Here is a 17,035-nt window from a genome sequence, read left to right as displayed (position 1 = left end):
TGGTGGATTATCTGTCTGCTCCCTTCTGTATTGCTAACAAGCCAGTAAAACAGAGACTTCACTGTGTGTGCAAGGATACAGTCAGAGTGTGGCTTTCTGTATCTGAGATGACAGCAGATTGCTAAAGAGTTCCAGGCTATAATAATGGTTTTGATTTTTCAGGGGGACCATTGCTCAGTAACTTCTGCCTGGCCTACTCCAAGTGTTTCTGCTGGACCTGTGCCTTGACTAGCAATGTCACATTACCTATGGGTCTTGTTAATCAAGATTTAGTGTAATATTCACCTGTTTTCTACAGTTACGCAAAACACTTGGAGTTGGAAAATTAATATATATATTATCAATAATGAAAGGAAAATGTAGTTCCTTCCTTTTCCTGTACAAATAAATGACAGTTTGTATGTCAGATCTTAAGTTTGTAAAACTGAGATTTTATACTGTCCTATAACAACAAGAATGTTTTCATGGTTGAATGAATTCTGACACTAGAAACTTGGGTTAAAATATTCCCCTGAAGAGTCCAAAGCAAATGAAAATAGTGGAAATCCTATCAATATGTGGTAGCCTGTACTAGCAGTTAGTTGAGATAGGAGGGAATTAAAGATATAAAAGCATATGGTATTTTTCATTGATGAAAGGAAAAAAAAAACCACAACCCCACACTACAAAGACTGAAGCTGGCCTGTGGATATGGATATTCTTTGTGTGGAACACCCGAAAAATTTGTTGAAGTGGGACTTTAATCAGAAGCCTCACTGGTATTATTGATAACTGGCCATGGTATGTGGGGAAGACAGTGACTGGGCTGCGTATGAAAGGTCACTAATGAAGGCCGTTAAAAGGTCTCAGTCCCCAGCAGCTTGTCTCCTACAGAAAGTCATAGCTTTTAATTCTCATGTGTAACTGGATGCCAGACAGCAGCCCTGGACTGGAAGTGCTGACACAATATTTATCTGGACGATGCTGGTTTAGAGGCTGCTTTCAAATACAGAAGGTATTGATTTTTATCTGTTTGACACTGAACAAGCGATGACTTATCCAGATTAACTGATCAAAGTGCAGAATTAGCTATATCAGGCAAACCATTTCCTTTATTTTAATTCTGTTTCCCCTAAGAGGACAAGTCAGTCCTGTCATGTGAAGTGTCTAGGAGGCTAGAACCAAGTTCAAGCCATCCAGCTCCAGCAGCAAAACCCACAGAGATCTCTGCAAACGTGAACTGCAGGGTTTGCTCAAGGATTCTTGGTGATGCAGGCTAAAACGAATTTTGTCATCCCACAGACCAATGCATATATTTACTTTTTGCAGGGGCAGGATGTTAGCCTCCATGGTCAAACAAGCCTGGAGGACTTAATTTTGTACATATACTCCTTCCCCAAGCAAATTGTAGCTTCTTTCTTGCTACTGCCCTGCAAGAGGAAAGTATGAACCCTGGGGAGGACGAGTAGAGACCTGTGGCCAAAGTAGGTTTTGTTGCTCTTGCTGTCAAAAGAGATCATACGGACAGATGCCCACTTATTTGGAGTGCTTTCCCTTCCCTGGCACTAGCTCCCACCACCATCTCTGGATGGAACCTTCAGTGGTAGGTGTGCTTGTGAAGCACTCTCAGCAGTGGATGTCAAGTTCTCAGGAGTGCCCTGGGCTTGAACAGCCACTTTCAATCTTCTACAGAAACATGGCAGACCAGCCTAATATCCCTTATGAAGGCCACTATGCTGCTCCCAACAGTCTGCTGATTTCAGAACCTTAAGCTTGATTTTGGATATTAATTCTCAGCTTGGTCAGATCTGTCTACGTTGTCATCTCATTTTATGACAAGGTCACTGCAGAAAATGTGGTAAAGGTCCTCCCTAAAGAAGGCAAAATTTCAAGTAGTTGCTGACTGGAACAGTGAGGACTGTCTGCATAGGAGCCACTATTTCAGAAGCAGAGACAAAATGTGCCATCTCACCAGGATGTGCCAGCCCTGGGTAATGGCAGGCAAACTCTGTCTGGGAGACATGAAGTAAGTAGATGAAAGTCATGGTGGGCATTAGTCAAGAAACTTAAGAACAAGGACTGACTAGAGAATGAGAACTATAAAATTCAAGCTTGAAAGCAAGTTAACTTCCCTCACTGTAGTGAGTCACAGGGAGATCATTCACCTTCAACAGGCTAAGCTGACACTGGCTCATGCCAGAAAAAGTATAACTTTGTATTTTGCATTTAATTTAACACATAAAAAATTACAGATGCTTTTAACAGTATTTTAATATGCCTTCTCAAAGCAAATTAATAGTAAACTCATCTTGTTATTCCTTCGTGACCTTGATGTTTAATTCATGTTTTGGTTTCAGGTTTCTCTAACCTACTATATAATTTTTACCACCAGTTTGGAGGTTTGTTCTATATTGACTTTGCCTCCCATTGAGCTATTTTTTTGCCTGCCATATTTAATCTACTGATTAGTAGTTTTAACATTTTAAATCACAAAGGAGATCTAAATCCCACGTAGGAAATGGAAGTTTTAAAAGCAGTTTTGGGCTTTATAAACATAAGTGTGGGAGGCAAATTTAATGGAAACTCAGCTAAGAGACTGAAAGAATCCCTGATGCCAGCAAAATTCCTTCTTTCAGTGTAATATTTCAATAGAAAAGACAAGCCAAACTCTGATGCAGCGTTGAGAGTTCAAGAGCTCTATAAAATTTTATTTTGCGTTTTTTTCTTCCTTGAAGGCCTAATTCCTTCCCAATGATCAAAAATATTGCAGTAAGTCCTTCGAGCATGTACTGTCAGCTGGGGTTTTGTCTAATTCATGTTTTGCCTGCAAATCAGCACTTAGGCACTGTAGAGATGAAGGTCTTCAGCTGCAGGTACAAAGGGTTGTACCTGACATGACCATTTGCTGCTTGGTGTTATAGAAGTAACACCTTGAAATAAACACGACTTTTCTCCAGAGTATGCCTCTTGCCCTTGACATTCAGGTGGAGCAGTCGGTGAGTGGTGGAGCAGTGGTCACCAAGATGTCTTAAGGTGTATGAGCAAGATATGCATTACCCACCTTCCTACAATCTTCTTTTTTCCATTATTTTGTGGGAAATTCTTTTATGCTCGCCCTGGATAGATGTGGCTTGCAACTACTATGACAGAAGGACTAGTCTCTGGTCAGGCACCAATGACAGTATACTCAGTACAAGAAAGAGTTTTAAAAATGAGTGCAGCAAAGGTGGGTACACCAGAGCAAAGACTAGGGAAAAGGTAGTGCTAGAGGCCCCCATGGAGAAAGAATCTTGAAAACTGTGGGTTGAAAGAGAAACTCCCTCTCCCGGAGAGATCTTTTGGACAGTTTCCTTACTGCTATGGCTTCCCACACAAGAACAAATGTTTGCCAAAGCAAGATATAGAGCAATGTTCCCTCCAACTTGATAAGCTGTTTCTGATGCCGAATGAGATCGGAGTATTCTGGTGAGCCCCAGAACTGACAGCCTTGTATAAAACTCTCTTAGGAAAAAATCTGTTACATCCCAGGCATTTTCTGGCTGGGTTACAGCCTAGAAGGATTCCATCCTCATCTGCTGGAAGCAGATCTCTGCAGATTTGTATCTGCAAAGACCTAAGTTTGTCCTCCCCATTTCCATATAACCAAATGATCTTATCTCCAGAGATGAAGAACAAGGTTTTGAATCTGGGCACTTTTTTTTCCTCAGAATTTGACTTTCAGAGACCAGTTACACATTCTTCAAGAGAATATGTGACCAATTATATATGTACTGTATTTCTTTGCATTCGATTTTGACACATTCTGTCTGCTTTAACATGAAAAAGGAATACCTATGTGTCTCAATATATCCTTCACATTCTCTCATCTCCCTGGCTGAATCTTCCATCTAAACCAAGAAGTTTTAATTTTCTTCCCACTCAAAACTGTACCAAATCCTCTTAAATAATTATTTATCCCTTTCTATTTCACTATTTCCTTTCCTTTCACTGGCAAAGGACCAGAGGTGATGTCAGCTCTGCTACGAGCGCAGCTGCTGGCGGCACAGGATGCACTGCATGCTAATCACATGAATATTTACCCAGCTTCTTGGAGAGTTTTTGAAGCTACTCTCAGAGCTATACTCAAGTAGCTTGTTTAAAGCTAGCTTTGTTTTGTATGCAACATACTGCAATGTCCTGTTATAATACTCACAATTATACTATTCACTTTCTTTTTCTTACCAGAAACTCATGTCTCATTTATTTAACTTAAGATAGCTGCGACTACTCCAAAACCAGGCATTTACATCAAAACATTCATAAGAATGCCTAAGTGGCATTTAATTACTGCTGAGGACATATGGGAATTTTAAGTTGTGCTTTCTAATATGCCCTACCAATGACTTGCACAAATGACATTTTCTCCATTACTGGGTTGCCTAACTACCATGATCTTTGAAATTACTGTCAAAAGCACCTAAGCATCTTTGTTCGTCAAAATAATTGTAGATAACTCAATACATTGTCAACTCCTGGTTCAATCTTTCTGCCAGATATTTCAAAGTAATATTGATTCTACGCTTTGTTACTGTGATAAATATGGTATTAGTAAGACTATTCCTGGCTCTCTCATTAAGGATATTTATTCTGGAAAGGTGAGGTATAGTAAAACAGCTCAGTGAAATCAAGGTATAGCACACGTTACAGAGCTTTGAGTCTTCCAGTTAGCACTCCTTCATGGTAGAAGAATGATCGCTTTGTTCTAACTTTTTTCTTTCAAATGTCCAATCTAGTTTCAAAACTTCAAAACTGTTTGAAACTCTAAGGCTTGTTGTTTGTTGTTATGCGTGTACAAAAGCCAACATTGCCAAGGTATTGATATTTAATGTGATAAATTGTCTGTCTACATACATGGAAACATGCTTGGCTGAAAGTGAAATGTAGGGTTCAATGCATACATACCTTTGTATCCCAGAATGGCTACTGTGATTGTTAACAGGGCACATAAAACATATAATAAGATGATGGAAAACTTCAGTGCCCAGTTATTTTTGCATTTGGTACATTGAGTCCCCTCCTGAATACCTGCAAAATAAGATTTAAAGAATTTTGAAACAACCCAAGAACACATTGCTAGTTTTATCTCCCCATTTCCTCTCCTCTGTTTTCCAAAGAACAAGTAATTTATGTAAGCAGATGATATACAGGTGCCTGTTTCCCTAATCATCCAGGAGAGCCTCCATAGTGGTTAAAGCATCAGCTTAGTCATACAATCACTTTAGGTTATTTGCATGTGGAAGAGAAGTCGGTTCTGCTGTAGTGGAAAACCTGTGGCTTTCCTGAGCGACAGGACTATTTTCCAACTGTGGTTACAAGACTATGGTGAACTTTGGAAGCCAACTGTTCATTACTGTCTCCTCTGTCAGGCAGTACACCTCAGCAGCTCTTTCTGATCATTCAGTCTCCCCACTGGGGCAACAGGAGATGGTAAATACTCTGGTAGAAGGAAAATACAGAAACAAAACAGCATTGTGAAACTCTGGTAGGAGTACTGTTCCTGCTTTGCAGCCATTACCACAAACAGTTACCATGTGAACACTTTCTTTCCATAATGAGAGAAACTTTTTTCCTTCTTTTGGGGGGTTTGGAGGATATCCTATTTCCACAGAAAAGAAAGGGTGCTATCCTGGTAAAGCTAGTGGTCCACTTATACCAGCAGAAAAAGCTGGTGAATATCCCCTTGTGATAAAGTGTAAGAAAAAGGGCCTCAAGCTTAGGAGGGAAAACGGGCCTTTATTATTCTGTATTTGAGCTTTTTGCAGAACGGTTTGATATCTTTGAGTCTATTAGGGAAGCAATATTCCTCTTTTCTCTATGTGTTCCTTGGGAACAGCTCGAGAGTGTTGGAAGCATTAAGTTACCAAGAAATTCATCAGAAACACAAATGTGTTAAAAACATGAAAACTGGACCATTATGCTGGAACGAATGGGTGGGATTTACCCCTCCTTCCAGTGTGTGTTAGGCAGGCCAGGATTAATGTAGCTCTCCGTGTCTGTCAGAAAATGCATTTCTTTGATATTTTACTCTATTTGTGTACTATTAGGGGAGTCCCACAGGAAAGCTTTAAGCTCTAATAAATTCTATGTACCAGATTACTTAACTAATCAAAACTTTCTCTGTAGCTTTTTTATGAGTAACTTATATTTCCCCTGAGGCCTAACCCACAGCTGATTTTACTTTTCCCAACTCACGACCTTCTGCAGAGTGGTTTTTTATTTTTCAATTTTAAGAGAAAAGCACAGACCACTTCCCCTGGGTTCACAGAGGACGGGTGACCAACATATCAAGTTAAGTTAACAGCATTTCTGTCTCAAAGAACAGCATTTTCCGGCCACTTCTTTAAGCCCAGGCTACTTGAAGGAGGGATTACTGTGCTGGGGCAACTCAGTAAGAGAATTTATGTGAAGTTTATTTGACAAGGCATTTTCCTCAGTTCCTGCTACATGTACACTAGCTGTGGCTGAGACAGAAATGCGTCTGTCACAGTCAGCCCATCTTCCACATTATGACATTACATGTTTTTTTCTAAACATTTAATCTGCGACATCATGTTCCGTTGCCATGTGATGAAAGACATGTCATAGATTTGGGCTCCTTGGGGTTTAGGCATAAAATAATTTGGGAACATCTGGGTGCTTGGTTTTTTTTTCAGGCAGAAGAACATTAGGGGAAAATGAGACAAAGACTTGTAAGCATAAACCTCCCAAGAACAGAAATTCCAGAGGTGAAAGGCTTCTCTCCTGCCTGGGTAGGTTGGAAGGAAGGGGCCTGACAGAGACAGGCAGTTGCATAGCCCATTTATTGGTGACTTAGATTTGGAAGGCTGGTAACTCCTGAACTACAAAAGAAAAGGTGAAGTGTCCATAATTCAATAGCCAAGTTTGCTTATGGATCCTGATGTGTGGGCTGGTTTTCTTCGGTTGGTTGACAGGCTCAAGGAGTTTGCTAGTGGGGAAGCTCTGCTGGAAACGGAAAGTACAGTTTTCTAAAGGTTTGCAGTAGGTATTCAAAGACTGAAATTATTTCATAGTGGGAACTCGTGGTGTCTAGAGCACCATTTCACTGCTCTTAGCCAGTACTAATGGGTTCATTGAACCCCTGTGTGCTGAATGCAAGGTTCTTCCTCCAATGGATTTAAAATTCAGATTCCAATCCTGTAAGTCTTTGAACATACCACATACGAAAACTCAGGAGAAGCTTGCGCAAAAAGCACATCACATTCACCTTCTAAATACACAGATAACAGAAAACTTGATCCTCCCTATTTTAATGTTGATGGAAGCAGGACCAGATCCATAACTGAGAAGACTGATAGACTGCAGAGGTACAAAGCACAGAGAAAGGCAGAAATAGAAACAAAACCTTTGACAGCAACTGCACGTAGAAAGTTTCACTTGATTACTGTCTTGCATTAAGCTTACTCATTTTATGACATGACCTGCTTTCTGTCACCGTACTCTGGCTTTCTGTGTAGCGTAATGAGCTGAAACTTCACTGATGTCGCTGGATGTTCAGCATCTAGCATCATGTATGTTCCAGTGCTTCTTAAGGATCTTGTTTCACTTGTCTCAGTCCTCTCTATCACTGTTTCAATAAAACAGCACTTTGGCTTTTCAGAACTTTTACTTTCAGCATATTTCAATTTGACATCAGAATACCACCCCAACAAAAGCCAGACCCTTCCATCCTTTAACAGTCCAGTGCTGTTGGTATCGATAACATAAACACAGTGTACTAAAGCGATCATACAGGCTAGAGCAATTCCATTAAGCTGGGCTGGAAGTGTGCATTGCATTGCCTGCTGGCGCTTTCTGCCTGTCAGCTTAAAACTGCATCTGACTGACACTGAGTCTCTGCTACCCTCATCTAACATGTCCCAGGTCCAGGGCTGGAGTAAAACGCCAGGGAGCTCTCACACACTCCTTTGTTTTCCTTCACCTAGAGATGGACACAGTAAAGTCTTCCAGAGCTTTTAAATTTACTCTTTATTGCAAATACATAGTTCTTCACTCTGCTGCTAGTTAACACATGACTTTTTAGTTAATTAGACATATAAAAATTACTAAAGACAGGGGTACCTTGAAGGAAAGATTTGGGAGAATCATTCTGATGTCTTTCTGTGCAGTTAAATAATCCAGGTTATAAGCAATGATAAAAGCCAGGAATGCAACCCTGTCTGTATATGGATGAATTACAGTGTAATCAGGGCTCCACAACATCCCCAAGCACCGAGCCTGGCTTCAAATTGCCCTGTTGCTCTTATCCACTACCTTGTTTAAAGACCAAGCCCAAATAAGATTGTTCTAATAAAGGAGGACACATTTAGTCTGTGCTGTGAAGACACTTATTTTTATTGAAGGGTTTTATTGAAGGGTTGCTCTGAAAAGATGTGATAGGCAAAACACTATGGAACAACAGACAGGAGATGATTACAAATGCTCATTGTTATTAAACCCAGCAGGTTGGTATAAAATCATACAGGTTTATCACATTGGAGTCAAGCTCCAAGGAGCCCAAGCTTGGGCTTTAATATGACAAAACTTCCCAATTTTACCCACTTTCATGCCTGCTTTCATGGCTTACATAAAATGCAGAGATGTATAACCTCTCATCTAGAAACCTGTAGAGTAAATGTACAGGGAAAGACCCTACATGCTCAATCCATCAATAGAACATATGTAAAAGGTATTCTATCCCCTACAAAAAAAGGATTCTCAGATGAACTCAGCTCTTCTCCACTTGTTATTGTTGCTCTAGTGCTGCACGCTTCTCTGTGTGTCCTGTACACAGGTTTTCGATGTTGGTCTGCTCCCAGACATTTGTCACTGACTTCCAAACCCAGGGAACCAGGGTCACTTCCGCATGATGTTGCATTGCTCACTGCAGATTTGATCAATGTTTAATAAATATCAGATGGGACACAATGTGCCTCGTTTCGCTGGACACATGCTTTTTTCCATTCCTTTCCCTGACTTATTTTAATAAGAGCTCTGTTTTTTCTGTCTCACTGTTGGGAAGACATCTGGCCAAACAGACAGCGACCTAGTACAAAGAGATCCTGCTGGCTCACATGCTTTAGGGACCCCCTTCTCTGCAAACCAAGATGGTCACAAAAAAATATGCAAGTGAGACATCCCCCTGTTACCAGGCTTTGTAGTATTTGTTTTTATAGCATTGCATTCCAGTGACTGAAGACTTTGTTCTCACACAGGGGGTATACATCTGCAGATTCCTTTGGGGCTCCAGATAAGCAGAGGTTTTGCTAGAGGAGGAGCTGGGTTTTTTCAGTTCTTTTTTTTTGTTGCTGTTGTGCCATGTTTTTTAATCAGAGACTAAAAATCTTTGTTTTTGACATGCAGTATAACCACCTTATAATGCCTGACTCTTCAACTATATTACACTTCAGGATCACATCTTTGAACACTCACATATGATATGCACACACTTTCTTTCGCTGAATAATTCTTGTAGAAGTATTTGCCTCTGTGTCGTTTTCTTGGCTCTTGCTACAGAGTGGCCTCAAAATCATAGGTGGCCTCAAAATCATAGGTGGCCTCAAAATCATAGGTGGCCTCATAATATTTCTTCTAGCAGATCAGTTGACAAAGATGCAAGGTTCCCTTCGTAGCCCTGACAAAAAATGTACTGATAAGATGATTGAAGAAATGTAGGGCAGGAAATGAAAATACATACGTTACTTAGGAGGGGTTTTCCCCAGTGTGATTAATTGAAAAGAGATAAGGTCCCTTGAATTTCGGAAAGAAGAGTTCAAGCTTAGTTTGCAGCCTTCCAAAGATACATTTCTCAAAATTTATGTCTTCAAAACTGATGAATAGAAGATCTAATAGCTAGATTTAAACGGGCTGTGCAACCTACATATATCTAGTTCCAACTAGAAACAGTTGGAATCCCTGCCCATGGTAGGTGGGTTGGAATGAATGATCTTCAAGGTCCTTTCCATCCCAAACCATACAGACTTGCAACAAGCTCCCAGTGGGTGCCTGTCTCACTAGCAAAAAATTATTCCATGAAGAATCCATCTCTAGGTTTAAATAACTAAATGACTTGAAAAACCCAGCTGTAAGTACTTAAGTTCAGGCACTTGACTGTAAAATGGTGTGTTTTTACTAATATGTACGATTAACCATTAGGAAAGTAAGTCTGTCTCTTAGGACAGAGAGGATTTTAAAATTCAGGCATATAAGTGTGTATGTATATAGCTACATATACACACACATTTATGTTCAAATATATAGAAAACTATGTGTGTGTGTTTGTTTTTCACAGAGAAGCTTTTGTACTGACACAAAACCAGCATATTACATTAGCACTCTCAAATCAAAAGCAGACGCATCTTTGCCCACAATAAACTTTGTATAGCTTTCAGATTACTGGATCCAGCCAGCCACAAAATTCAAAGTGAGACTTTCGTCTTCTCTTCTGTGTGGTGTTAGAGGTTACTAACCCTACCTTTCATGAAAACAATTCCTATGGTCCTCTATGAATGATTTTGTTACAGTCAGCAAAACTGATGATTTGATGGCTCCGTATGAGTAACCTACCTCAGAAACCAATCAATCTTTATAATAATTATAAATGGCAAAACCTGAAACTGGTTCATGTTTCTTTAAATTATTATTTTGAGGTAAATAACTTTCCTTCAGTTTAGAGTATATTCTCACAGCACAAAGGCTGTAACTTGAGCTAAACGTAAGAAGATGCCCCACATTTTTTCTTAACTAATGTGTAAATGTCCATGCTCACTCCAAAGTTGTTGAATGGAGTTAGCATGAGGCTACAGCCATTGAGAAGCATAGCATGGACTGGGGCTCCTCTGAGCAGTGGCCCCTCTAACCCCTCTCCAGATCTGTAACCTATATGGTGTTGGAAAACCCCTCTTGGGAGTAAGTCTGGTGAAAAGAACAAACATCACGGTTAGTGCATGACCAGTCTGCAGGTTGCAGTTGTGAAGTGCCCGGGTTGGGAGGCCCATGCTGCTGTCTTCATTCAAACTGAGCCATTTCTCATGCCACAGCTCCCTCATGGGTGCACATCCATTCCCAGGGCTTTGTGGGGAAGAGCTCTTGACCAGGCAGACCAAGGCCTTTTATTGTATGCTATAAAACAGGGGTGATAACACCTAATTGTATTCACTGCTCCCTCCTTCTTCACTCCTCACTCAGTCTCTTGCCAAGATTTCCTTTCCATTTGGCCCTAGGGAAAATGTGAGTGCCAGCCTCCTTCCCACATCCACAGTCTCCACAAACCCTGTCTCCACAACGGCAACAGTCCTGCTTGCCCATGTGGTGCAGTGCTGGCTTGTGGGCAGGTGGATTGCAACAGCCTGTTTAACTGCACTGTCAGATTTTTACAATGCCATTGGAAAAACATTCTGTCATTTGTCCTGGAATTTACTAGTTTTGCTTCTGGTTTTGTAATCAAATAGGGATAAATGCAAGCTATGTTTGTTTTGAAAAGCTTTCTGGTTATCTATTAGGAAGCAATAAAAGCAGGGAAACTTGACATCTAAGCGGTGGGTATGTACTCACCTAACTTGTGCCAGTTTTCCTGTGCCAGGTGGAAAAGAAGGAAACATGCCAGCAGGACAGAGGCTGAAACAGTGACTGTATTTCAAGTAAACACTGCAAGACACAGAGCTTCTTTCTTCATAAATTAATAAATAAATGGACTAACCCCAAACCGTTCCATCCTCACAGGTTTCTACAGTGTTCTGCAGAACCTGATTGCCTTGTCTCAGAGCTTGTGCTTGTATGAACAACCTCTGGAAAGGAAAAAACACACCTCAAAAGCCTGTTCTGAAAATTTGTGCCTCAAAAGAGCTGTGCAACTCCTGCTGGGGCCAGTGTTGCCAGTTCCTGTGATTTTATCCTGAGCTTCACACTGTGGGATTTCTTTTCCATTCTGGTCCCCCTTTCTTTCCAAGGTCAAGGTCCTTCACCTGGGTTGGGCTAACCACCGGTTTCAATACAGGCTGGGGGATGAAGGGATGGAGAGCAGCCCTGTGGAGAAGAACTCGGGGATACTAGTGGATGAAAAGCTGGACATGGATAAGGCAGCTGTATGTGCTTGCAGCCCAGAAAGCAAAAGATACCCTGGGCTGCATCAAAAGAAGGGAGGAGGATTCTCCCCCTCTGCTCTTGTAAGACCGCACCTGCAGTGCTGTGTCCAGCTCTGGGGCCCCCAACACAAGAGGGATGTGGGGATGTTGGAGTGAGTCCAGAGGAGGGCACGAAGATGCTCTGAGAGCTATAGCAGCTCTGCTATAAAGACAGGCTGAGAGAGCTGGGCTTGTTCAGCCTGGAGAAGAGAAGGATCTGGGGAGTTCTTAGAGCAGCTTCAGTGACTAAAGAGGACTACAAGAAAGAGACAGACCTTTTCGTGCGGCCTGTTGTGACAGGACAAGGGGTAATGGCTTTAAACTAAAACAGTAGATTTAGACTGGACATAAGGAAGACATTTTTTATGATAATGAGGATGGTAAGGCACTGGCACAGGTTGCCCAGGGAGGTGCTAGATGCCCCATCCCTGGAAACACTGACGGTCAGGTTGGATGTGGCTAATGGTAAATCAGGGGGCGCTGGATGTGGCTCTGAGCAGCCTGATCTAGTTGAAGATGTCCCTGCTTATTGCAGCAAGGGGTGTGGACTAGACGACTTTTAAAGGTTGCTTCCAACCCAAATTATTCTATGATTTTATGATTCTTGAAGCTATATAATTACATGAGACTGTCAGTTTGCATTTTAGCCAAACAGCATAGTCCTAGACTGTTAGAAAAAGAAAATGTGGATTTGTTCCTTAAGGTTTAAGGCAGCAGCAGAATTCACCATTCACAGGACTTTAAATAATCCTGCCGCTAAGAAGACACTGTCACCACTGAAAGGGCAATGCTGGGGAAGTGGCTGGCAGAGCTCACCATGTCCCTTGTCCCTTGAAGCTGGAGGGGGCACTTTGTCTCAGGAGTTCAGGGCATTTCAGTGGAAATGGGAAGGGGGGGTTCTTCTCTGGGACACCTTGGAAAAAACCCACTGTTGACGATCCACAGGTTGCAGCCCTCAGCTCTGCATGCAGGGGAGGCTGGGCAAATTCTCCTCCACCACACTGAGTCTGTTGGAGGCAGCGGCCACTTCCTGTAAATCCAAATCCCACATCTGACATAATAAAGAGCCTCAGAGGGCCAACACTATTATCTCTGGAAAGCTTTCAGCCTAAGAAATACTTTATACTATGCAATGTACACAAACCCTTTCATTAAAGAAGGGGAGAACCCTCATTTTCAGCCTGACCATCATCTCTCACTTATTTATATAACCCAGCCAGCATTTTCTCTCCGGCTTTGTTCTTCTTCACAGTAGACCAGAGATTCACAATGAATTGTCAGAAATCCTAATTATACACTTCAACAACCACCCCCATTTAATTATATAGTATTACCAAACAATGTCGTACTGTGATTAAACCCTAAATATCTTAATTGAAAGGATACAAAAAGCCCAACCACAACACAGGCTAAGCAACAACTGATGAGTATTTGAACTGTTTGTTAGGCAAATATTATCAACAGAACTGAAGGACCAGTGTGATAAATGTTAAGGAAAATCATGGATTCGCAACATTTTAAGGTCCAGCCATAGCAATGTGGTAAGAACATCACACCATCAGAGGATCCAACATTCCATAGACTATTAGATTTAAAGACATGTCTAGAGCTTAACTCAAACCAGGACAAAAACCACTAAGTGTTGGTGCTTTTAAATAACTGTCTGGAACAAGAGAGATGTGTCTGTCCTCAGTTACTGAAAACCAAGCAAGGGATCACTCAGTGCATGTCTCTGGAACTAAACCCAAAAACCAAATTAGACTGTTCAGAAGATGAGAGAAATACTAGAACAGTTAAAAGAAGAGAAAAATTATGTATTAACTAAAGACCTGTTCAATGACAGGTAAGACAGCCTTGATACATGACAGCAGAGATCCTCTCTCAAACTGTATCCCAATAGTTTATTAGACTAACTTGCAAGAAGATATATATAGCTAGATCGATAGGGAGATCAAAGCCAAATCTTTCATTTGTACAAGAGTCTCCTAAGACAACCTGAAGATAATCCATGCAATGAGTTAGTTAAAACTAGAGTGAACATAGCATTAGCAAAGTTATAGAAGTGACCTGCTTTAGAGTTACACCAGATGGTGAGTAAAATGCCATTTCTGTCTGGGCCTTCCATTCTGAAATAAACAAGCTTCCTAACAAAACATAAGTACTAATTAAGATGACACAATTTAATGATTAATATACGTGATTTTTAGTCTTAATTCAAACTACATTCAGCTGAACAGAGGAAAAAAGATAAAACCTTTAAAGTGTGTATTTGTTTCCCCATTGTAATACAGTATTCAGGTATGTGACCCTAGTAATGGTATTACATTAACTGGTAACTCTGTGCTTTGTGGATTTTGATGTATGTGTTTTTAAGAGGGCAGCATGATCTCACCCGGGGCTAAGAGTGTGGTAGATGCCAATGCCTCTGGCAGTGACACCTGTACTAAAGAGCAACTTTATTGTGAAGTCATCCAGAGCCAGGTGAAAAACCATTCTCTTCAAAGGAAGTTTTCAACCTTTGTTTTACTAACTTCTGCAGCTTCTAACATTATATTATGGACAATGCTAAAACACTGGATCACTGTTTTGCAGAACAAGAAAAGCTTGCCCTTGCCAAATGAAGACTCCAGCCACACACAATGAGGCAACATTTCTGTATTCACTGCTGCTGCCACAAATGCTATTCCAGCATTTACTGAAATCAGATTTTTTATGTGCCTGCACAAGTCAGATGGGGATACTTGGCAACCATCTGCTCCGTGTAGTTTTCTGTGCAGGTATATACATGCACACATGCACCCCTAACATGGTCAGGCAGGTCATTCATTTAAACATGTTATAAAATCCCATGTATCTCTGAAAAGTGTGAGACACTTTAAAAAATAATGTCCTGTAAGCTAGGAATAACTCTGCCCAACTTCATGTGGGGAAGTTATGAAGGCTGTGATTTGTCACCATTAAAATGCAGATTTACCTGTGTCTACAGGTTTTGTTACATGTTCCAGATGAAATGCTGCAATGACATGCTGACATGAACAGATTTGAAAAAAGTTAATCAGGATTTGATGCCTCAAATTAATATATGGACCTTTAACCACCCTTCACTGGATCTAGTGCAAAGGTTTCCATTTGCCTTCATTAAGAAGTATTCTAATATAAAAATAGTATCTTTTCCAACTCAAAAGTCCATCTGAGGACATTATCTGGAATTTAAAAGACTTATGTACATTGTAAAAGAAGTGGTGAAGGTGCTTCTATTTGTGCTGGGTATTTACTTAGTTCCATAATTACATAGGCCCCTTGTTTGGAGTGTGACCCCAGAAATGAAGATGGCCACAAGGAAGAATGCAGTAGGACTTCACAGAAGAAAGTGGGTGCAAAGAACACAGTATGTATACAGAAGCTTGTTCTACTCATTTAATTATGCTGAGTGCAAATTGCCACTTCTACTAGCCTCTTCCACGATGGTATCAAGATTGCTTGGCTGAGATACCAACACCAGAGAAGAAAGGATCCCCACAGGCACTGCACTGAATGTAGCTCATGGTCACAAGCCCACTGGGTGTAAATTCGTTCCTAATCTCCTGAGGCTAGATGTTCAACTACAAGAGAGAAATTATGTCCAGGTATAAGCACTGCTCCTCTGGAAGTGAAGCCTTACTCCCCTTAGCTGAATTGAGACATGCCATTAAATCTCTTTCAAAGGAGAGGGGCTGGAAGAGCTAGGATGTATTTTTCACCTCACTACCCTTCTAAAACCACTTTCTAAAGGCAAGGCTGTTTCCTCAGATATACTGCAGGCTTGATGGCAGAGACAATAAATCCTGTTTCCATCCTCCAACCAAACTGACATCCTCCAATCCATCTTAGTCTCTGCTTCCTTTTCCTGAATCTTCTGTTTTCAAAATGGATGTTTTCCTCTGTAAAGCTGTAACTCTAGGCTAAAAGGAAGGACTGTGACCCCAAACAGCTACCGTCTCAGTTTTGGCCTTCTATTCTCCCCTTTTCCCTCTTTCCTGTCTTCTCTGTGTCCTGCAGTATCTCCAGCTCCTAAGGTCTGCCCACACCCTGGCTCATACACACCTCATTAGCATCCAATTTCCTGGATATAAAGCAGACTTAGAATGAATTCCTCAGGCAATCAGAAGGCCAATATGCAATGGCTGTACAATGTAAGAAGCAAACAGCCCTGATAAATGGATTTTTTCCACCTAATACTGTCACAATTTCCATGATTTTTCCATGCTTAATATTCACCTGTATCTAAAAAGGATATTTTTTATTCTATATATTACTAGAAGTTTCCTGTGGACAGGTGGTTGATGAACGAAGTTCATGTTTTCCCTCCTAATAAATCAATAAGCAAGTTGCACTGTCTTGACAAACACTGGAAAGTGCTGAATTAAATCTGCTTGTTACAAGTGAGGAAAAGCTATGCAAGAGGGCAGCCAGAGCACTGCAGTCTCAGACAAGATAAGTAACCAGCCAGTACAACAAGCACACTACCTGCCTAAACAGCACCTACCCACTGCTTTCCTAAAAGCAATGCAATGACTGCGTTACATAGGTGAAAACCCTACTGCAATCATGGAAATATAGAGGTTGACAAATCAGTTAAAACCACAAAACCCTACTGCAATCATGGAAATACAGAGGTTGACAAATCATTTAAAACCACAAACCTGAATCTGCAGGCTGTTGTACACAAAATCTACAAAATCTGTAGCCTTGTAAGAACCTGCAATTTTTTCATTCCTTAGGACACTCTCATACCTTTTATATACTTTATATGTTAGACCACCCCCTAATAAAGCATTAAACATGTTGCTACAGTTACAACAGTAATAAGCATACATGCAGTGATAATAATCTTCCTGAAGCATCTCCTCCTTACTATA

At 40.9% G+C, this 17,035-nt stretch overlaps 1 protein-coding gene across 1 annotated transcript in view; it reads right to left on the bottom strand.

The window, feature by feature from the left end:
* COLEC12 (collectin subfamily member 12) overlaps nucleotides 1-17,035 on the bottom strand; it is a 98,911-nt gene that overhangs the window by 12,534 nt on the left and 69,342 nt on the right. The window contains exon 3 of the mRNA XM_057397591.1: nucleotides 4,921-5,043. Within this exon, the coding sequence (XP_057253574.1) occupies nucleotides 4,921-5,043 (123 nt within the window). The remainder of the gene's footprint in view (nucleotides 1-4,920; nucleotides 5,044-17,035) is intronic.

This window comes from Pezoporus wallicus, unplaced genomic scaffold, assembly GCF_028554395.1.
Source record: "Pezoporus wallicus isolate ANWC-B61680 ecotype Strahan unplaced genomic scaffold, APGP_CSIRO_Pwel_v1 contig_227, whole genome shotgun sequence".
NCBI classification, from domain to species: domain Eukaryota; kingdom Metazoa; phylum Chordata; class Aves; order Psittaciformes; family Psittacidae; genus Pezoporus; species Pezoporus wallicus.
This window is presented reverse-complemented; position numbering and strand designations above follow the sequence as displayed.